Below are 23,463 nucleotides of genomic sequence, written 5' to 3'. Positions count from 1 at the left end.
GTTCGTCAGGGTCATCCAAGGGAGTGTTTGGTCATTTATGAGTGACCAGACAATCAGCATGGATTTCTGAAGCATGCCTGATTAATCTAGTGTAATGTCTTGATGAGATCATTAACATGCTGTGGATAAGGGACTGTCTGTGCTTATTATTTATATTCATTTCCTGGAATGTCTTTGTGGCACAGTGGTTATATACTCAAGTTCCACTAACCCTGGTGATGTGTCAGAACATATCTGAAAAGGGGCTGTATGGGTTAGAAAGTGGTTGCAGGCAAGAGACAAACAATACTGACAACGGACCTTTATTCTCATTGTCAGGATGGTATTTACCTAGACATTTGTGTTTGGCTTTAAATTTTCACTGAATACATCAATGGTTTGAGCAAAGGAATAGAGAGGCTTACGATTAAAATATGTGCAGATGGAGAAGCAGGAGGTTGCATAGACACACTGACAGGGTCGACAAACTTGTGGCAATTGGGATTTCATGAAATAACTGGAGTGTCATATGTTCTGACTCCAAGAATGGTAAATTGGAGTATTGTGTTAGTCGGGAAAAACTGCAAACTATGAAGCAACAAACGAATGCCCGTGGACACAGAACACTGAAAGTTAGTACACAGCCACAAAAAGAGAAAAATGAAATACTGTCTTAAGGAAACTGGAATACTAAAACGAGGAAATGATGTTTCAGTTGGACAAAACCTTGGTCTGACCTTTTCTGCAGTATTGTGGTTAGTTCTGAAGAACAGATCTCAGGAGGAACATTGTTATGGAGTAATGCTCTGAAACATTAGAGTTTCATTGGCGGCACATTTATATCAACATCTTGGACCTTTTTGAAAGGACTTTTTGCCAAACAAAGAAGTCTACCTGCAGCAGGGAAATGTGTTGCATTCGCAAATAATATAAGTCATTTCACTGGAATCAGAGAGTCTACAATACTTGGCTTGTGGGTGTGATAGAACTGAAGACACAGAGAGATGCATTTTATATGGAGCAACAGTGTTTGCCCTCTTTCTCTTCTCTGGCTGATGCATCAAACGTTCTGAGTTGAAAACCGGCTAAAAGGCCTCATTATTGCAAATGGAAGGTTCCAAAAGAGATATTCAAAAGCTACACCCGTCTCCAGGCAGGCGACTTCGGCAAGCCATGACTGATCCAGGCAGATAGCGCAGAGCCATCAGCTTGTGTGCAGAGTGACTCAGGCTGTAGACCAACGCTTGGCAAAACTGTGAATAAGAAGTTGGGAACAAGTCACAACTCCGAGATCGGGTAAGGGGAAACAGGGTGAAACTCTTTTGAGGTCAGGTAGCTGGGGAGAAGCCTTAAGGTCAGGAAAAGAAGGAATTGCAACATCTGGAGAAATTGCATAAAAAGGTCAAGGTTTACTGCAGAGAAAGTTGTGGAAGCTCTCCAAAAACATGGACTTGGGGAAACCCGAACCTTTCAAACCAACAGTGCTACATTTTGAAATTAAAATTATATTATGAAGGGAGTTGCCCTTACATATAAATGGCTCAAATTACGTGTTTAAAATCTTATTTTCATTGAGAGTCGTTTTCCGAAGTGCTGTTCTCATATTGAGGAATGATGGATGGACTGAACCGCAGTCAAGCCTGGGTAACGAAGAGTTTTGGAAAAAGCGCGAGAAAATACTCCGCGCACTCACCCGGTTCAAAAAATAGAGGATGAAAGAGCCATTAGAAACAAAATGGCAGAGGGTTTGCCATGAGACAACGTACCCTCAGAGGACTAATGATAATTGCCAGTGGCACTAAATACTAGACAGCAGTTGGAGTACAGAAATTCTCCCAATTTTCACAGTTCAAAATTGACAGCTCATTTCAATAATTTCCTGTCATTGGTTACATGTAATAACTGGTGGGACAAGGGATGGAGGAAGAGGGAAAAGGGCTTGGAGCTCAAGGAGAATGGGGGAATTCATTGCATCTGTGCAACAACATGCATTTATATAGCATCTTGAACAGAACAGAACCCCTCCAAGTGTTTTACAGGAGACTAACAAGCAAAATTTGACACCAAACCACTTAAGGAGGTCTTTGTTCACATGAGCTCAGTCAAAGAGGAATATTTAAGAAGTGTCAGAATATCAGAGAGATGGCTGGAATTGAAAGAGCGGTTAAAGGCACATCCACCAGTGATGGAACAACAGAACTGGAGATGTGCAAGATGTCAGAATGGTCGGAGTGCAGGAATTCACAGCATTGCTAGCCTGGAGGAGATCACAAATATGGCAAGGGGGGGGGGGTGCTATCACTGGAAACGACCATTGTTGTCGAGCGAGCAGGATATGTCGAATTGGGAGTCAAAACAGGTGTGAACAAGCAAGTGCCATCTGGATTCAGAGCAGGCAAAAACTTTCAGTGGCCAAGACAATCAGGGAAACATCTTAAGTGTTATTTAACATTGCAAACCCATTCCAACAAACAGAGTGGGAATTATTTTCCAGAGATGCAGATTGAAAAAGGCGATTATTTTGTCGTGAGCGAGTGAGTCAGCATTGCTCCCAACAAACTGTGAGAGTCAAACATCCAGCAGGAAAAGGCTGTGCACTGTGTGCAGTTTTATGCTTAATTTAGAGTGTTGGCGTTGGTTCCCAGTCAGCTTCGGAGGACCTGGGGATAGAGGGAGATCACGTTTATTCTCCCTCGCTCCTACACTCCCACCCCAATTCAGTTCAATTCCTGAAGAATGCATCAAAACCCTTGAAACTGACATTTCTCCACCATTAATGTTCAATGCAGGTCACATCCATTTAAATTTGAACAATGCCCACAAACCATTTGGAACAGTTGATTCACTTGTTTTCAAGAACGAGGGGGGATGGGGGTGTGCAGTAAAGATGAATAAGAGCCACTTAGTTGCAGGATAGCTGCAGAGATGGATGGGAACCATGTGGTTCATAAAGAACAGGGAGCCTGGCTACTTTCTGTCCCGTTTTGAAACTGTGCATTGTGGAGTGCTTCTATCGAGCTCGGCTCTGCTCTGCACGCTCTCGGTGTGACTTCCCCCTCTTTTCAGGCACTGGCATTTTGTTTCGGTTTTGTGTCCATTTCTTTTGGAGCTTTTTTCCTCACCTGCTGAGCAAAGGCTTTGAGGCTCTGAGCGACTCACTGTGGGCAAGCGCCTCAGCAACCGAACTGTCGCTAGAAATACGCTTCCTCTGGGATGTTTTCTGCAAATCCAAAATTCTGCAATGAGAATGAAAAACACAAATTGGCTATGAACTTAACACAGAGCTGGGCAAGCGAGGGTGTGTGGTGTGTCAGAGAGGGAGAGGGGAAGAGAGGGAGAGAGGGAGAGAGGGAGGGAGGGAGGGAGGGAGGGAGGGAGGGAGGGAGAGAGAGAGAGGGAGAGAGGGAGAGAGGGAGAGAGGGAGAGAGAGAGAGAGAGAGAGAGAGAGAGAGAGAGAGGGAGAGAGGGAGAGAGGGAGAGAGAGAGAGAGAGAGAGAGAGGGAGAGAGGGAGAGAAAAAGTGAAAGGAAAAGTGAGACAGGGAATGAGAGAATGTGAAAAAGACTGCAAGAGAATAAAAAAAAGAACGAGGGAGAGAGTGAGAGAGACTGGGAGGGAGTGAAGCATTTAGCTACAGGAGAGAAACAGCACAGTAGTGTGTGAGAGTGAGGTTTAGAGATGTTCAGTTCTTGAGGCCGAGTTTTGTGACTACTTTATGGCCCTGGTCTGCCTACAGCTTTCGTTTTCACTTCCAGATCGCTAACAGGTTGGCAAAAGTTAATTTCTAAAGCTCCTTCAGTGGCCTTGTCATGATCCCCTTTCACATTTGTACTATTCTGCAGGTTTTCCCAAAATAGACACAACTTCTTCCAACAAGTAACTGCAAGGATAGTCCATCCTATTTATTGTGAAGAGGTTTTCCCTCTATCTTGGTGTAACGCAATGCACAGTGAACTTAGGAACAGAGAAAATAGCAGTAGGAGTAGGTCATTCAGCCCATCCAACTTCCTCTGTTGAAAGCGGAAAATATTCCAGCACAGCTCAGTTTGGAGCATTACTGCTTTGGAAGCAGGTGCTTGTATTCAATATAATTCATATTCAATGCCCACTCCAGGTACTTCAGCAGCTAGTTCAAGGCTGGTACTCCAGCGCAGTACTGACAGACTGAGTGCTGCTTTTGGGGTGAGATGTTAAATCATCTGCCCTCTCAAGTGACATAAAAGGACCCATTGACCTGTTCAAGGAGAAAAAAAAACACAGGGAAATTCCCCTCATCGATTCAACAATCATCATCATTAAAAACTGATGAACACGTGCAACATTCCCAATAAACTGCGAGGGTTGTGGGGGATTGTGGAGGTGTTGGTGAGGTCCGGCATGGACTGGGAATGGTGGGAGGAGTATGTCAGGTGACAGGTCTGGAACCGGCAGCAGTGGGCTGGGGGATTCTGGAACAGGGCTGTAAGTTCTCTGGGGAAGGTGTAGTTGGGGCTGTGTGAGCTAAGGATGGGCTGAGGTGAACAGTTTCTGATGAGTTAGACAACACATTTAATAGCCTAACGTTTCCAGAGCGACTATTTTACTTAATTTGATTGGAACACCCCCGAAGCCAGCAATTTAAATGGAGACTTTTGGAAGGTGTGAGGCAGACAGGAATTGCCTAGTGGAATATTCAATTTCCCAGGTTATTCCTCAGGAGCCTGTTTCAATGGGGATCCCACAGCGTTCCCATGCACACTTCCCAGCTACACTGGAAATAACAACTGTCTGGCCAGTAGAAGGTCTGGGCTATGATTTATAACAACTGGCTGACGATGATCACAGCAGACACGGCCCAAACATTCCCCTGGATTGCAGAAAATAATGCGAATACTTTCACTGCTATAGACTGCACGGCATATAAGGTCAATGGCTGCGGCCACAAACCTTAACAAGGGGTGAGTGTGTGGGTGAGTGAGAGTTTGAGAGAGTTTGTGTGCGTGTGCTGGTGCCTGTGCGCGCGTGCGTGTGCCTACACCCTGCGTTTGATTTTACCCAGTATGGAAATAATCTCGGTCAACCAGCTTTCCACAAGGCCTCTTTGACAACCTTTCTAAACTCACTGCTCTCTGCCATCCCGAAGGAGAAAGACAGCAGCTGCATGGGAATGTTGAATTTTACATATTCCACACCAGCCTGACTTAGTCCATTTATCGCTGCCCCTTGGGTCTAAAGCCGAGAATTTAATAGTTGGCAGCACTGTAGCAGCACCTTCATATGTGCACTGTTATGATTCAAGATGCCTGACCACCACCTCAAGGTCAACCAGAGATGAGTAATGAATGTTGGTCCGGTCAGAAACACCCACTCCCTGAGAACGAAGTTTGCTAACAACGTACTTAATGCCCGCACAGCAAGGAGGTCGCAAATCATCAATGGGCACTGCTGATTTGTACAAACACATGCAGTTGGTAAACAAAGAATAGTGCCTGCAGTGAAGACACAACATACTAACGAAGGAATGACAGTACCTCTTCTTCACAGGAAAGGGGAAACCAGAGTGTGAGGAGAAGAGAGACTTCTTGTGACGTCTGGTAAGGGCTTCGCTGTCAGAGTGAGGGCTTGTAGGGCTGAGGTGGGGAGGGGAACGGGGGAAGAAGGAAAGGATGACAGAAAGAGGAGAGAACACAGAAAAAGACAAGAACATTTTAGTTGGAAGCTGCAAGGTGTGACAGAGAATCATAAACGACCAGACACTGGGGGAGGGGGGTATGGTTAGAGAGAGAGCATGATGGTGGGGAGCTCAGTGTCATTTGCAAACCCAGTAAAGACCCTTTCAAAATTCTCTGAACGTTCCTCCGCCAAGTGTCACCCTCGATCAAACTCTCGGGTTCCAGATTCATCGAACACTTGATCAAAGTCCAGCTACAGAGGTGGGACTAAGTGAATCTGTATGCAGAGGGGTACAGAATGACGGGCACAACAAGATCAGCTGGCTCGTCGAGACCAACCAGCTTCACAAAGGGCTGTAACACGGTGGAGGTAACATTTCTGAACCCCTTCCTCCCACAGCTATGTAATCTCTTGGAAAAACCCTGAATTAAAGAAAAAAAGTTCTGCTTCATTTGTAAATCAGAAACACAATTTTGGTGCAAAGACTTATATCCAAACCCACGTTTCAGAGGATGGGCTGATGGAGACTGTGTTTCTTTGGAGCTGCACCTCAAGCTAAATAGATCGCACCAAGGCCCGCCTTGCAACTTGTTTGTTTCATTTAGGCTTGGCACTTCCACCACTAGATACGACAGCTACTTCACTCACTCTCGCTGCCACCCCTGCCGCCCCTCCCCTGAAAAATGTCAAGTTATGGATGTCAAAATCAACGACCCTTGCAGTAAATTCCAGGTGGTTCGTGTGGGAGGCCCCGCTCTGGGCTGGCTGATTGTCCAGCCAGAGGAGAAAAATCAAAACAAGTGTCTCCAATGTATCACAGAGTGATCAGAAACTTGCAAAAAGCCTGACAGCAGATCACTGCTAACCACAGGTCTTCACACGACAGGACTGATGTCTTCATGTTACGTCTGGCAGTGAAATGGCTTGTCTATATTTGAAAAGAAAATGTCAACAGCAAACATCAGACAGGCCTTGGTGTAATTGGTTCAGACAGGTGTACAGCTTCAAGAAATCACAGTATCTCTGAGCAAATGACAAGGGTTCTCCTGGAATAAAAATGGTCTCAAAGTCAGCAGCACCTTCAGGTACTGTGTTAACCCTGGGGGAAAATAAATTTCAAAACTTTTTTTTTGCTGGCTGGCCAGTATTTTTATTGCCCGTCCCTAGTTGCCCTCGAGATTGACCCGCCTTCTCAAATGGCTGCAGTCCACACGCTCTGAAGAGTTTTATGAAATAAATGCGAGGGAAAGGATGAGCGTATTTGCTGACGGGGTAGCCATTGATTTCTGATCATCTCCAGAAAAGCAAAGAGATAAGTCGGGAGACGTTGAGATAACGAGGTGTGGAGCCGGACGAACACAGCAGGCCAAGCAGCATCAGAGGAGTAGGAAGGCTGGCGTTTTGGGCGTAGACCCTTCTTCAGAAAGTCATGAGATATTAACAGGGAAGATGGTTTGGGAATCTCGGTCAGAAAAGGAAGCAGTGACCACTCACAGCAGGGAATAAATATTTCATCAAAAAGCAACTGAAGCAGGTTTTGGCCTAAAAGCAGAGCAATGGGACTAGTTAGAGGGCCTTTTTCAGAGAAATGCCACAGGCAAACTGTCCAAATGGATGACTTCTACGCGGTAAAAGTCTATGTTCACACTTAATTGCTCAAAACAAGTTCAATTCCTTCCTTCTACAAATGGGAGCAGCATACTTTCGAAGCATTTTCTCTGCGGCAGTGACCAGAGTAAAAGCATTTGGTCGTGTGAAGTTACCACCCATGGCTGTACCCAATGCAACTTTGTCAGAATTACTCCACGCAGGTCAATACAGATCTGTTTTTTACCGGTCGAGATGTGACACAGCTCTTCAACATAGCCTTCCCCGCATGTCTCAAGCACGCATTGGCCTGTCGCTCTCCCATCATTATCCCATCTACTGTTCACCCAGTGAGCTTTCCTGATGGTAAGCATTTACTAAAAAAAAATTAGAAAAGTCAAAGGTAAATAATGACCTAACAATCTTGCTGCATCACTTGTCATCAACTCTCAATACCTGCCAGCTCCCAACAAAGTACCTGATTCAATCTACTCCCTTCAAGACAGGGCACTACAGGCACCTCTTTCTGAACAGTTCACTATCTATTAAGTTATGCAGATGGGACAAAACCTCCTTCCAATCTGCAAATGGAAGCCGGACCACTGCCTGTGACCGGGCTGACTGGCTATTATAGTGCTGATATTGAGCTCATGGTGCCAGCATGTTCTTTTTGCAAAACTACTGCTACTTGTCTCTGCCACTTCACCAGCAACACCGCAAGACATTTTTCTCATAACTAAGCCCCAGTAAAACTTCCAACAGAAGCAAATAAAAGGGATGCCAGTCCCCAGCCTCAGCGTTCATTCCCGGCTAAATGCTGCTTTTAAATAGACATCCCATTCATATTCATGATGCCATGGAGCACGGACTGTTTATACTTTGAGACACTACAACAGACAGCAAAGTGAAAATGCTCTCCTCAAAAGTATCCCAAATGATGAGTGTTGTGATTCAGTGAGTAACATGCCAGGCAGGAGTCCAATGGACATGGCACAGACAGAAGCAATTCCAAGCAATTAATTACAGAACATGATTTGCATAGTACTTTAATAAACACCGTGAGAAGTTTCTTTTGTAAAGTATGTAGTGGGTCGAGAATTATACTGTGCAATTTCTCCACTTACACACAGACATGTACCAGACATGTACCAGACAGCTCAGCTCTGATTCGGAGTGTTTCTTATTGAATTTTACTTTTTCTCCCCTCGGATTTCACAACAGTGTCAGAAGGTTTTGAGAAAAAGGAATCATTGCTTTCAGGTATAAAATTCTTGAAAGGTATTTATCTGCAGGCAACATTTTAAGTTGCAGCACTTCAGCATGCATTGGCAAGAGAAAGGCTTGTACATGTATCCCAAACTGATCTTAGTGAAATCAGTTTCCTTATTCTGTGATTATGTTCTCTGGTGCTAGACTTGCTCGTGAAAGGAAACAACCTTTCCGCATGTACATTGCCAAGCTCCTTAAGTCTTTTGCAAGGGTCTTCCAACAGATCATCTCTCATTCTTCCATATTCCAAAGAGTACAGGGTAATCCACCCCACTTCTCTTGGCACTCTCCCTCTATCCCTGGTACAGCCTAATGAACATTACCTAGAGAGTGTCCTCAATTTGATTGGGACAACACATCCATCCTAGGACAAGCCAAACAGAGACACGCACAAAAATTCCTAGAAGCATGGCATTCCAACCGGAACTCCATCAACAAACACATTGATTTGGAGCCCATCTACCACCCTCTGAGAAAGAGAACAGGAAATGACATCACCAATGCAGGAAATGAAATCACCAACCCAAGGAAACCTAAACAGATAAATAGAAAGCGGGACATAACACCAGCACTTCACCGGAGGCTCACTGATGATGTTACCCAGAATGCTGATGAAACGTCTGAAAACGAACCTTCCAGCTCAGCGAGCAAACTCACATCCAGAACCTCAACCCAAGCTACAAATCTTCTCAAAACTCGCTACTGTCCTCAATACCAACACATCTTTTCTTACATAAGGGATCAAAATATTTTCACAGCTGTGGTCTGACTGGTGCCTTGCATAGTTTTAGAAAAAACTGCCTGGTTTTATTCTCCATTCCTTTTGAAAGAAAGGCCAGCATTCCATCTGCCTTCCCTATTGCTCAGAAAACCTTTTGGGATTTATGAATGAGCACTTTCAAATCCCTCTGTTCTGTAGCTTTCTGCAGTCTTTTTCCACTTGAGTACTATTCAGCACCTTGGAAATGCTGCAGTTACAAAACTGGGGCTGCTTTTGTCGTCTAGGGCTCCCAATACTGAGGTGGCTATCCCACGTCAGTCTCCTGTGAACAGCGTTCGTCATTCATATGGAAGGAAACCGCCTGCAAAGCAACAACATAAGCCTGATAGACAGAGTTTTGACTTGTCCAAACAGTGCTTCCCATGTGGCGGTGCTTATCCACACCAGCTGCTGGAAAGCTTGATCTGCGTCAATAACAAACCCCAATACTGCCAGAAGGTTGCCATGTTCACGTTCCATATCAACGAAGCAGCAGCAAGTAGCCAATGCAGATGCTAGTGACCCTGAACGTACACTTGTGTTCTCTTTTGAGCACAGCACTGAGCCACATGTGACAGTCACCATCAGACACCAGAACTACCTGTTCCCATAGACACAGCAGCAACTGTCAGTGTTGCTGGGAACAAAGTGCACATCAAACTTCCAGACAGTAAACCGGGGAATGGGAAAATCCTTCCCTTACAAAGCAATAGCCTACTGAAAGTGCTCAGGATGTCTGATACACTAGTCCCATTCAAAGACATTAGCGTGCGCATACATTATAGTCAGCATGGATTTGTGAGGGGTAAACCTTGAAGAGGTGACCAAACACATGGATGAAGGTGAAGCAGTGGATGTGGTATACAAGGATTTAAGTAAGGTGTTTGATAAGGTTCCCCATGGTCGGCTCATGCAGAAAGTAAGGAAGCATTGGATAGTGGGAAATGTGGCAGATTGAACTCAGAATTGGCTGACTCTTGGAAGACAAAGGGTGGACAGAAGATATTCAACATGGTGTTCAGTTACGAGTGGTGCACCACAAGGATCAGTTCTGGGTCCTCTTCTATTTGTAATTTTTGTAAGTGGTTTAGATGAAGGAGTGGAAGGGTGGATCAGTAAGTTCATGGACGATACGAAGGTGGGTCGAGTCGTGGACAGTGTGGAGGGCAGTTCTAGGTTACAAAGGGACATTGATAAGATGCAGAGCTGGGCTGAGAAGTGGCAGATGGAGTTTAGCCCTGAAAAATGTGAGGTCACTCATTTTAGAAGGACAAATTTGAAAGCAGAATACAGGAGAGATTCTTGGTAGTGTGGAGGAGCAGAGGGATCTTGGGGTTCATGTCCAGTTTCCTGAAAGCTGCCACCCAGGTGGGTAGAGTTGTTAAAAAGGCATATGGTGTGTTAGCTTTCATTAATAGAGGGACCCAGTTCAAGAACTGTGAAGTTATGCTCCAGCTATACAAAAGCCTGGTTCGGCCACATCTGGAGTAGTCTGTCCAGTTCTGGTCGCCTCATTACAGGAAAGATGTGGAAGCATTGGAAAAGGTGCAGAGGAGATTTAGCAGGTTGTTGCCTGGAATGGAGGGAAGGTCTTACGAGGAAAGGTTGAGAGCGCAAGGGCTTTTCTCTTTAGAACGACGAAGGATGAGGGGTGACTTGATAGAGGTGTATAAAATGATCAGAGGTTAGTGGACAGCCAGAGACTTTTTCCTAGGGTGGAGGTAGCTATTATGGGGGGGCATAGTTTTAAAGTGAGTGGTGGTAGAAACAGGAGAGACATCAGAGTTGGTTCTTTACTCAGAGAGTGGTCGGGGTATGCAATGCACTGCTGGAGAGGGTAGTGGAGTTGGCCTCATAAGGGGCATTTAAGCAGCTATTAGATAGGCATATGGATGATAGCGTAAGGTAGGGGTGGAGGTTAGATAGACCTTAGGTTTAGGGTAAAAGTTCACCTGAAGGTGCGACATGCTTATCAGTTTCCATACAGCAAGAAATCTGCACAACTGCAGTTACTTCGGCAGTTGCTCTCTGTACCTACCACATTCTAAAATTACATCAGGAAACTGAAAGGTGTTGTGCACACTAATGTGCACCCAGTCATGTGACAGTGACAGATGCTACTTCACAGCTGAAAGTAAACAGAGAAGGAGGATTTCGATTTCAGTTGCACAAAATTTTTAAGAGGTAGGGTGAGTAGGTCGTGCTGCACATGGGTACCAATGACGTAGGTAGAAAGAGGGATGGGGTCCTGCAGAGCGAGTACGGGGAATTAAGAAAGAGGCTGAGGAACATGACTTTGAGGGTAGTAATCTCTCAGCTATACCAGTGCCACGTGCTAGTCAGGCAAGGAATAGAAAGATAGTACAGATGAATGTGTGGCTAACGGTGGTGCAGGGGGCAGGGTTTCAAGTCCTTGGATTATTGGGACCTCTTCTGAGGCAGATGTGATCTGTACAAGATGGATGGGTTACACCTAAAAACTGGAGGAGAACCAATATCCTCGCTGGGAGGTTCGCTAGTGCGACTGAGGAGGGTTTAAACTCGAGAGGCAGGGGGTTGGGAACCAGAACAGCAGACCAGCCAGTGGAGGGTCTGAGGGGATGGTAGATGTTAGGACCAGTAAATCAGAAGGAAAGGACACATACATGAATGCAATTCCATGAATGGGCTCAAGTGTGCTTATTTCAATGTAAGGATCATTAAAAAGCAAAGCACATGAGCTTAGAGCCTGGATCAGTACATGCGACTATTATGTTGTGGCCATTACAGAGACTTGGGTGAGAGAGGGACAGGACTGGCTGCTCAATGTTCCAGGGTTTCATTGTTTCAGACAAGATAGACAGGAAGGTAAGATGGCTACAAGTAAAGGTATATCAGGACCTTGTGGAAAGATACCGAATTGAGGGAGGGCAAATTACGTCAGTATTAGGCAGGATCTAGGGAGTGTTAATTGGGAGGAGCTGTCATCAGGCAAGTCCACATTTGACATGTGGGAGCTGTTTAAAGGCCTGCTGGGGAGAGTTCAAGACCGGCATGTTCCAGTAAGGAGGAAGGACAAGGATGGCAAGGTAAGGGACTACTGGAAAATGAAGGACATTGTGAATTTAGTCAAAAGGGAAAAAGAAACATATGTAAGGTTTAGGAAGCTAAAGTTGATCGGGGCCTCTGAGGAAAGCAGGAAATTACTCAAACAGGGAGTTAGGGGAACAAGAAGGAGCCATGAAATGACCTTAGCAAGTAAAATTAGACAGAATCCTGGAGGCATTCTATAGCTATATTAGAAACAAGAAGATAACTAGGGAGAAGGAAGGACCACTCAAGGATAAAGGAGAGAACTTGTGCTTGGAGGTAGAGAATGTGGGTGAGGTCCTAAATGAGTACTTTGCATCGGTATTCACCCAGGCAAAGGATATGGAGGATAGTGAGATTTGTGTGCAGCATGATAATGTACTGGGACATTTTGAGATCAAGATAGAAGTGGTTTTGAATCTCTTGAAGAACATTAAGGTGGATAACATGCACCTTAATGTGCCCAATGGTATCTACCCCACGTCACTGCGAGAGGGAAGACAGGAGATTTCTGGGGCTTTCACAAAGATCTTTACCTCGCTGGCCACTGGAGATGTGCTGGAGGACTGGCAATTGGTTAATGTTGTTCCTCTGTTCAAGAAGGGAAACAGGGATAATCCAGGAACTACAGGCCAGTGAATCTGACATCGGTGCTTAGGAAACTATTGGAGAGAATTCTTAGGGATTGGATTGACACATATTTGGAAAAGCATGGCCTACTTAGGGACAGTCAACATGGCTTTGTGCAGGACAGGTTATGTCTTACTCACTTGATTGAATTTTTCGAGGTGGCAACAAGGGTGATCGACGTGGATAGAGCAGTGGATGTTGCCCACATGGATTTTAGTCAGGCTTTCGACAGGGTACCTCATGGCAGGCTCATGCAGAAGATTAAGGTGCATGGGATCCACGGTAACTCGGCTGCGTGGGTTCAGAATTGGCTTGTCCATAGGAAACAGAGGGTAATGGTGGAACAGTGTTTTTCAGGCTGTAGATCCATGGCTAGTGGTGATCTGCAGGGATCAGTACTGACAGCTCTGCTGATTGTGATATACATAAATGACTTGGATGAAAATATAGATGTGTGAGTTAGTAAGTTTGCAGACAGTACAAAGATCGGTGGAGTTGTGGATAGTGTAGAAGGTTGTTTCGGAATACAAGATATAGTTCAGTTGTGGATAAGGGAGGAGAAATAACAGATGGAGTTTAGTCCGCATAAGTGTGAGGTGCTGCACTTTGGGAGATCAAATGTTAAGGAAAGGTACACAATGACAGGGCCCTGAATAGCATTAATGTACTGACGGGTTTTGAAGCTCCCTGAACGTAGCCACACCAGCAGATAGGATGTTGAAGAAAGCGTACGGCATGCTTGCCCTTATTGGTCGGGGAACTGAGTACAAGAGTCAGGACGTCACGTTGCAGCTTTAAAAGACTTTGGTTAAGCCACAATTTGAGCATTGTGTTCAATTCTGGTCGCCACATTACAGGAAGGATGTGGAGGCTTTGGAGAGGGTGCAGAAGAGGTTTACCAGGATGATGAAGGGTCTAGGCCCGAAACGTCAGCTTTTGTGCTCCTGGGATGCTGCTTGGCCTGCTGTGTTCATCCAGCCTCACATTTTATTATCTTGGAGTCTCCAGCATCTGCAGTTCCCATTATCTCTGATACTATTTTAACCTCACTGCGAAGCCTCTTCCAGGGATGCCTAACCTGCCTCTGATGAAGGGTCTAGGCCCGAAACGTCAGCTTTTGTGCTCCTGGGATGCTGCTTGGCCTGCTGTGTTCATCCAGCCTCACATTTTATTACCAGGATGCTGTCTGGATTAGAGGGTATGAACTATAAGAAGAGGCTAGAAACACTCAGGTTGTTTTCTCTAGAGAGACACAGGCTGAGGGGAGGCGTGATAGAAGACTATAAAATTATGAGTTGCATAGATAGCGTTGATGGTCAGAATTGAAATGTCTAATACAAGGGGGCACATATTTAAGGTTAGAGGTGACAAGTTCAAACAGGGGCAAGTTTTTTTAAACACAGAGAGTGGTAGAAGTCTGGAACGCGCTTCCAGGGGTGGTGGTGGTGGAGGCAGATACGATAGCCCCTTAAATCCCCCTGTTAGATAAGCTCATGAATATGCAAGGAACGGACGGATATGGAGCAAGGGCAAGCAGAAGGGCTTACTTTCATTTGGCATTATGTTAGGCACAACATTGTGGGCTGAAGGATCCGTTCCTGCGCTGTAATGTTCTACGTTCTTATGTTTTATGATTTTGGCATGATTGAAGAAATCGGGGTGGAACCTACCCATTAGTCTTAACTATATAGTAGTGAGAACAAGTTTAGAATCTGTGTTCGCATGCAGTCACCAAATCAAACCAAAATAATGGGAAAGACGTTTCAGAGTCTGTCATAGCTTATCACTTCCTGGGGCTCACCAGGGTACGCAGCCATGTGTCGGAAAGTTGCAGAAATCCACCACAAAGAAAACCACCTCGCTTGTCATGGATGCAAGCTTGGCTGATAAGCGGCAGCTCTTGGCCGGAAAGATAAAGGATACAAGTGAACAATTCATATAGCAAACCACCCTCTTGAATAGTACATTGAATACTCAAACTACAAGAAGGTGAGCTTTGAGTAAAAACCAGGTAAATTCAATCATGTGGGCTATCTTTCATAACGACCGTGATTCAGTCTTACTGGCCGTAAAGGATAGGTTATCATTGCTGTTTAAACCACATGAGTTTAAAAGTTATTGAAATTAGTTGACATCGAAGTGGCAACAGAACAAGATGACATATTGCGACTGTACAGTCACTACAGAAACGTGAAATTGGAAATAGAGCATTTACGACTGGGATCACCCGCATTACGAAGTCTTTTAATATATACAGATAAGGAGCTAAGTGATGAAGCGTCGAGGCCTGAACTGTCAGCTTTCCTGCTCCTAAGATGCTGCTTGGCCTGCTGTGTTCATCCAACTCCACACCTTGTTATCCCGGATTCTCCAGCATCTGCAGTTCTTATTATCTCTATGTTTAAAGGAGATGTGAGTGGCAGATTTATTTTACATAGAGAGAGAGTGATAAGTATCTGGAATGCCGTGCCAGACGAGATGGTGAAGGTGGATACAATAGCAACATTTAACAGGCACCTTGACAGATTATAAACAGGCAGAGAGTAGAAGTATATGGACAGGTTCGAAGTAAAAAGCTTTTAGTTTAGTAAGGCAAATGTTGGCACAGTTGTGTGGGTCAAAGGGCCTGTTCCTGCGCTGTCCTTTGTTGTTTGTCTTCAATGTTCGAAATAAGCTCACCATGACAATCAGATCTGATCTTAGGCATCAATTGCACTGCCTTCCACAATCATTATTACAGGCATAGCACAAGGAGGTCACCAGGAAATTATCAAAACCAAACAACTCAGGGAGGAGATGTGACTCCAGGTATGACCGCACAACAAAGCAAAAACAAAAATCAGTGTTTGCCATGTTAAGCAACTGTTAAATCAAATCCTCATGATCCTCTTGAGATGTCTGAATTACCTTCAGCGCCATGGACTGAAGTTGATGCTAATTTTGCAAATGTGCCCACTATCAAACACTGCTTCTTCTTGTTGAAGTGTTCAGCAGATTACCAACTATTTGAAAGAAATCTGTAATTCCAAAGTTTAACAAGATTTTCACTTTGTCACTTCTCACTATCTGAGGGACTCCAAAAAATGAATATCCATTCAACAGCTACGAGCTGAGAAAATTTGCAAATTATTTCTTTTTCATTCATCACACAAAAATAAGCACACTTTTTGGCTTTGAGGCAATAGAGAAGTCAAGAAATTCACGAAAACTCTGAAAAAAAGTATCACAAAGAGCTGGTTGCTATCAGCAAATCTTGGTGGGAACAATTATATCACATTCCTCATCCTTACAGTGGCTCTTCAGTAGATTACTAGAAAGACTTCTGCTGCACTTATTTTCACACATCCTATGCCCACATTTTCCTGGGCTACCCTGCACAGCTAATGATCATATGGAACTGAATGAAAATACATGCATTGCAAAACATCAAATTTACAGCTGCACTACTAAGGCACCAAAAACACCAGCCACAAACGTGGAAACTGATTTCATCAATGGCATCTCTGATCAAAGTTAATAAATGCCCTACTCATGAGAGGAGGTGCCCACTGTACTTCAGTGATTATATTCCACTGGGAACTACTTTCAGTTCATGAACAAATCTTTCATCTAACTGTATATGATTGAGTGCATTGCTAAATTAACACAAAAGGTAGTATAACTGTTACTGTTTATGCTCACATTTTTGGAAATAAGCCACTGAAACACAATACATTTCTCATTCACCGAGGGAAGAGATGCAGTGTAATGAAAATTGTATTGGATATTTTGTCCTTTTTAGGTTACTATACACATGTACCAGGAGAGGAAATTATAAAGAGAATAGAGGAATCCAGGTCTGGTCTGGCTAGTGCCTTATATAGTTTGAGAAAGACATCTCTCCCTTTATTCTCCATTCTCTTTGAACACTCTATCTGCTTTCCCTGTCACTTGCTGAACTTGGATGCTACCTTAATGCACTAGAGCCTCCAAATCCCTCTGAGTTACAGCTTTCGACCGTCATTCCCTACTTAAATAGCATTGAGATCTTTTTAACCTGCCAAAGTTCATTACCTCCCATTTTCTCACATTATAATCCTTTGCCAAGTTTCTGACCACTCATATAAAGTCTAAAACACCTTGTGCCATCCCCACTTCGTGCCTTCCTGCCTAGTTTGTGTTAGCTGCAAACTTACCAATTTAAGTCCACTTTTGCCATTCATATCATTAGCATATATTGTAAATGATAATGGCCCCAGCACTGATTGCATGGCATTCCGGAAGTTACAGGTTGCCATCCCGAAAATGTACACTTTTTCCCCCTATCTGTGGTAATATACTACCCCAACACCATGGATCTTAACTTATTGAGTCACTATAAATGTGGCAACTTTTCAGATGCCTATTTGAAATCTAAATAATCTGTGCCTCTTCTTTACCGATGCTGCTTGTTACCTCCTCGAAAACCGCAGTAAATTTGTTAGGCATGATTCATGAAGCCATGCTGGCTCTTTTTGATTATTTCTAAGCTCACTGCTGTAATATTCTTTATAACAGATTCCAACATTTTTCCAAGGACAGATGTTAAGCTAACTGGCCTATAGCTACCTGTATTTTTGCCTACCTCCCTTTTTGAATAAAGGTAATACACTGGAAGCTTTCTAATCCTCATGAATCTTTAAGAATCTAAGGAATCCTGGAAGATTATGACTAGTGTGTGTATCTGATATCTCTGCAATTACTTCCTTTAAAATCTTTGGATACATTCCCTCTGGTCCAGGGGACTTATAAGTCTTGATTCCCCATGTGGTTCCCTACTACTTTTCTATGGTATTAGTTATTCTATTTATTTCCTACCCTCTTCAGCCTCTTCATTTGCTAGTATTTTGGAGTGCTATCAGAGTTCTCTATTTTGAAAACTGGTGCAAAGTATTTATTCAACTCCTTTGCCATTTCCACGTTACCAATTGTATTTCCCCAGCCCCATTTTCTAAGGGGGCACTATTCTGACTCGGATGTATTCTGTGTATAATGTTTGTACAAGCTGATGCAGCTTCCCTGGGTGAACACTACCAGGTATTATCTGCAAGGAATTAAAACATTATACATCCAGTGAGAAGGTGCTGAAGCTCCCTTACCTTGGAACAGGTGATAATGGTGGTGAGGAAGAGCATGATGGGAAGGTGAAGGAGCAAGGTGAGCCAACTAAATCAGGCATTCCTGGGGAGGTGCTCACTGCCTTGGTGATTACAAGCTCTGGGTCCAGAATGAAGAGCTCATCTTGGGAAATGTCAGTCACATAATGTAAGTGTTCCTGAAAGGGAGTGCAGAGAAATTAACTATTCAACTTTATAACAGTGTCTGGAAAGGAAAGGAAATAAACATTCACATACATATTCCATCCTTCTCAACGCGAGGACATTCCAAACTGTGTATTGGCAAATTATGTACTCTTGAACTGCAATGATTGTTATTATCTGGGGAGTGTAGAAGACACTTCACTCTCACAAACAACAATGAACTAAGTGATCTGACAAGCTGCTATTTTACATCAAAACAATTCTCCTTTTCTTCAAATAGCGTCACATGATACCGAGTCATGGGAATGCTACCCACTGGATATGTTGACACCAGTCTAGATGAGTGAGTTTCTAACTCTGCTCTTACAGCTTCATTCCAGCCAGAGAATAGTATAATGATACATCACAGAGGGTGGTCATTTTTGTAAATTTCTTTTGGCATTCCTTCCAAAGTGGGAATCCCAAAATCAGGACCAGTTAAGTTGAACTGTGCTTCATGAAGATTTATATTATTTGTACTACATCCACATTTTCAAATCCATTAATAAATCTAACGATCCTGTGTAATACTTGAACAGCTCCATTCCAATTAACCTTTACTTTTTAAATTGCAATTGTTGTTTTATCTTGCAGGAACCGCTATCACTTATCCCTTCATTGTCCAGACTGTTGGCTTCCCTTTTTTTTGGTTTAAGTCTCCCTAAGGTTTACATTGCTTTGCAATCCTTGATGCAATTAGGATGACAAATTGTTGACTTGCTCACAGAGCTCACGTCATTCTGAAAAGGATCCAAACTAGTATATCCAAAGTGTTTGTGCCTTTCAATACTCTTCCAATCCCCAGTGTCTCAAAGTACTTGGCTTCACTCCCAAGCCAAAACATGGCTGAGGTCAGGAGCACTATACAAAAGATAGGGAATTCAGTTTTAAACTTGAAAACTCAAAAACCGAACTCCGCTGTGAAACAGACACACACTTCTAATAACGCCCGATGACCAGACCATTAAATTTAACAAGTGTGTGTTGTTAATGACAAGTTGCTTTGCTTCAGCTAGTATTTTACAGAATCATTTACGGAAAACACCAGAACAGGATTCATTGTCTGTTTCAGTGCCATTGGTATAACTGCAAGTGATTTTGTGTACTTTAGAAATGGTGACAAAATGGAATTTGCTCCTTAATACTACTCATATTAAGTGAAGTTATGTAAAGTTGCCATAGTCCCAGAGGACCATAGACTGCTCTCTCATTACAAAGGGACGACTGGTAGTGGTTTAACCACACCTCAGGCAAGAGCTGAGATTGAGAATACTCCTGCACGGTAACCTCTGCCAGGATGGGAACTGAACCTACACACTGTTGGTGCCACTCTGCATCACAAATCAGCCATCCAACTAGTTGAGCTAACCAAATTGAATATACATAGATAGAAGGCATTGAATGGATGGTTACATGAGCATATAGAAAGACACATTTAATTAGGGTGCAATGTTTCACTCTTTGAATAAAACCATTCCAAATAAAGGTAAGGTCTGATTTCTTCCTTCATCAGTTGGCTTTGTCCCTAGAGTGTCCGAAGCTGAGCGCAACATTATAGAGATTTATAAAATCATGCGGGGCATCGATAAGGTGAACAGCCAAGGCATTTTCCCTGGGGTGGGGAGGGAGTCCAAAACTACAGGGCATATGCTTAAGGTGACAGAAAGATTTAAAAGGGACCCAAGGGGCAACATTTTCATGTCGAGGGTGGTACCTGTACGGAATGAGCTGTCAGAGGAAGTGGTGGATGCTGGTACAGTTACAATATATAAAAGGAATCTGGATGGGTATATGAATAGGAAAGGTTTAAGAGGGATTTGGGCCAAATGCTGGCAAATGGGACTGGATTAATTTAGGATATCTGGCCGGCATGGACGAGTAGGACCAAAAGGTCTGTTTCCATGCTGTACTATTCGTGACTCTGATTCTAATTAAACCTCATTAATCCTGGCCTATCCTTAGAGATGCTCCTGAAAATCCACCCCTTTAAACAAGTTATTGCCAGCTCTTAATTATTGTGTAAGAAATATGGTGTTTGAAAGCGCTAAGTAACATCATGAGGTTCTCATTGTACATTGGTAATGTCCCTACCTTTGAGTCAGAAGACCCAGGTTCAAGTCCCTCCTGTTCCAGAGGTGTGTCATAACATCTCTAAACAGGTTGATTTGAAAGTGTCTATCCAAGACTGTTCCTGGGAGATGCTAAACAGAGTTTCATTGGTGGGCCTTCAGTACTGTACCAGTGATGCCTTACCATATCTGTGTGAGCATGTTTCAGCATAGAAATGTCAAGTTACTCTCAAGTTGAAGCTGATATCTCACATAAGGCCATTGTGTATCTCAGCTCAATATTAAGTAATATGCAATAATCTATCTACTATTGATCAAAACGAAGTCGAATTTTTGCCCAAGTCATTGTGTGGACATCTTTCCCAACCAGCCTAGACTACTCCTGGCAGGAAGCGTTAATGGCAGAGAGTGTACCAAAGACATGCCAGATGAACACAGCAGAAAGCAACAGATATAAGATGCGGGCAGCGCTAGGATCTCAATATACAAGGTAGTGCTAGCAGCGGTCGTCTTAAAGTTTTACTTAGCCACATCATAGAAGAATAACATCGCCACCTTTAGCTCGGTTTCAATTTTTGGCTTGAAGTATCAATTTTATGCAGCATCTTAAGAAATACTGTTTCACAAAAGTGCTGTAGAAGACATTTGCTATTACTGTCACCAACAAGAAATGGAATGGACAGGAGGAAAAAAAAAAAATCACTCATTTATCTCTTGATTAACATCTGCAAAATTCCTCTGTCCCAGTGAAATTCCTTGAAGTGATGGTGCTGTTTTGGAAGCAAATCCAAAGGAGCTGATACAAGTCAAATTCTGCTTCTGGTTTAGGTGTGGGGTTACAGTCGCAGGTTGTAGACACACAGAAAAGGTAGTTTGGCCCTTTTGAATGGTGCTGATCTCAGAAAAGAAGAAGCCTGCAAAAAACTGAGCAATCAGAATAAATGATAGAAGGTATCTGAAGCGTTGCTCCTATCAATCTTGAAGATATTCTCACATTCACTATCGACCCCACTATTACTTAAAAAACTCTCCAGTGAAGATTCATTTGCTAAATAAGATTAGTTGTTACTGTCTCTGTAGTCTGCACAGACAGCACTTAAGAGCTGTATAGATATTAAGGGGTCAGAGCCTCTGGTGTGTAAAAGGGGATCAGAACATTTTTAGTGAGCAGTTCTCTGCATAGACTTCATAGAACGGTGCAGTTATTTCAACTGACTTATCTGTTTACCTCATTTTTCCCACAGCCTGGAAAATTGTGTCATTACAGGAGTACAGCCACTTCCCGACTAAAGTTACCATCCTAGCTGCTTTTCACGCAGAGCACCTTCAACCAGGAAAGTACAGTGTTTCATGAAGAAATTAGCAGGGGAGGAACTTGTGCTGGTGTTTCACTGGTGCGGCTTTTCAAAAACAAAACTTCAATGACAGACAACACCAGGAACCTGCGCAGCAGCTGCTTGAAGCAACAGTGCTTGAGGGAGATATAACTTTAGAATGTTAATCTCAAAAATCAGATCCTGAAAGCACCAGCTGGCCAGAGGCTGCCTGAAGCAGAATGTACCACCTGAATTGATTATCTCCCCAGACACTGCTCTATGCCCCCTTAGCAATCCTCATGTGTCCAACAGAGACAGTGAGGATCAGTATAAAACAATCAGCTCTATTATGAAATAAATTACAATATTTGCACAATAGAAGCAATTCTGTCTTATCAACTATTCTGCCTATTCTACCTATGTTGTAAACTGATGACTACTTGTAAATAATAGCTTTTAGATGCAAAATGTATCTGAAATACAACTGCGCCTTTAAAGACTCTTGAGATGAAAAGTGCATCCTATATAATAAGAGAATGTATATTAATCATTGCCTCACTGTGCTTTCATTATAGACAGAGGAAATACTACAATATGTTGAAATAAAAGCAGAAATGCCAGAGAAACTCAGCAGGCCTGGCAATACGTATGGAGAGAAAAACACTCCAATTATGACTTGCTCTTTAAAACTGAAGACAGTCTTTGAGAAGTGATGGGTTTTATACTGTAGAAAAAGGTGGGAAGGAGCAAATGGAACAGAAGGTCAGGGAGAGATTTGAAGGTGAGGGAGATTAGAGGTCACAGGAGAAAAGGCAAATGGAATGCTAATAGTTGTAAAGAGGAGTGATAGGCTCATAATAAAGGTTAATAAGAGGCGTCAATGGCAGACTATGGGTGAGGAATGAAAACCAAACTAGGGGAAAAAAAAATCAGACACTTTGGATTCCTGCTGAGATTAGAGAATACATAATGAAGTCAAATTTCATGATCTGTGGTTATTTAACTTAGTGTTAATCTAGAAGTTTGAAAAGTACCTGAACATAAAATGAGGTGCTGCAACTCCAGTTTGTGTTGAGCATGTTATCTAAATGCTGAGTGATGGCAGAGTTCTGAGGTACAGTGATCTGGGTTTCTTAATAACATGTGGATCATAAAAGGGTCATCAAGCAATTAGGAAAGTTAATAGATTGAAACATATAAAATCATGAAGGGTTTTGGCAAGGTAGATCTAGAGAGGGTGCTTCCTGCTATGGGAAAATCTAGAATGGGGAATGACTCATTAAAAATGTAAAATCAGAGATTAGATAAATTCTTCTTTTTTCTTTCAGATGGCTGAGTTTTAGAACACTCTTCCTGAAAAGGTGATGGAGTAGAGTCCTCAAAGCTTTCTTTTAAGGCAAAGGTAGATGGGGCTCATTGGACTCAAAACCCTAACTCTGCTTTCTCCCCACAGATGCTGCCAGACCTGCTGAGTTCCTCCAGCAATTTCTGTTATGGCTTCAGATTTCCAGCCTCCATAACTCCTCCGTTTTATTTTGGGTATGTTCTTGTCGAGCAGGGGGGTGAAAGGTCATCAGGGATGGACAGGAATGTAGATTTGAGGTTACAATCAGACCAGTTGTAATCTTATTAAATAACAGCGCAGGTTCAAGGGGTTGAATGGCATGCCGCAAGTCCCAACTCACAAGACCACTTGAACACTGCAGCACTGAAGAAACACCACGATGGTTATATTAAAATGGCAGGCTACCAGAGGGTCAGGTCATGCCTGCAGACAGAGAGGAGATGTTACACAAAGCGGTCACCCAGCCTGGG

The 23,463-nt window shown here is 43.3% G+C and overlaps 1 protein-coding gene across 3 annotated transcripts in view; it reads right to left on the bottom strand.

Annotated features, from left to right (window-relative positions):
- The window catches only part of dgkza (diacylglycerol kinase, zeta a), a 616,491-nt gene that overhangs the window by 113,607 nt on the left and 479,421 nt on the right, over positions 1-23,463 (bottom strand). For 2 of the 3 annotated variants that reach the window (XM_059651884.1, XM_059651885.1), the window contains exons 26-28: positions 18,063-18,238; positions 5,489-5,587; positions 3,102-3,215 (exon numbers count right to left, since the gene is read on the bottom strand). In XM_059651884.1, the coding sequence (XP_059507867.1) occupies positions 3,102-3,215; positions 5,489-5,587; positions 18,063-18,238 (389 nt within the window). The remainder of the gene's footprint in view (positions 1-3,101; positions 3,216-5,488; positions 5,588-18,062; positions 18,239-23,463) is intronic. The other variant, XM_059651883.1, reaches the window with a different exon arrangement.

This window comes from Stegostoma tigrinum, chromosome 17 (genome assembly GCF_030684315.1).
Source record: "Stegostoma tigrinum isolate sSteTig4 chromosome 17, sSteTig4.hap1, whole genome shotgun sequence".
Lineage (NCBI taxonomy): Eukaryota > Metazoa > Chordata > Chondrichthyes > Orectolobiformes > Stegostomatidae > Stegostoma > Stegostoma tigrinum.
Note: the sequence above shows the minus strand (reverse complement) of the source record. Positions and strands in the feature narration are given on the sequence as shown.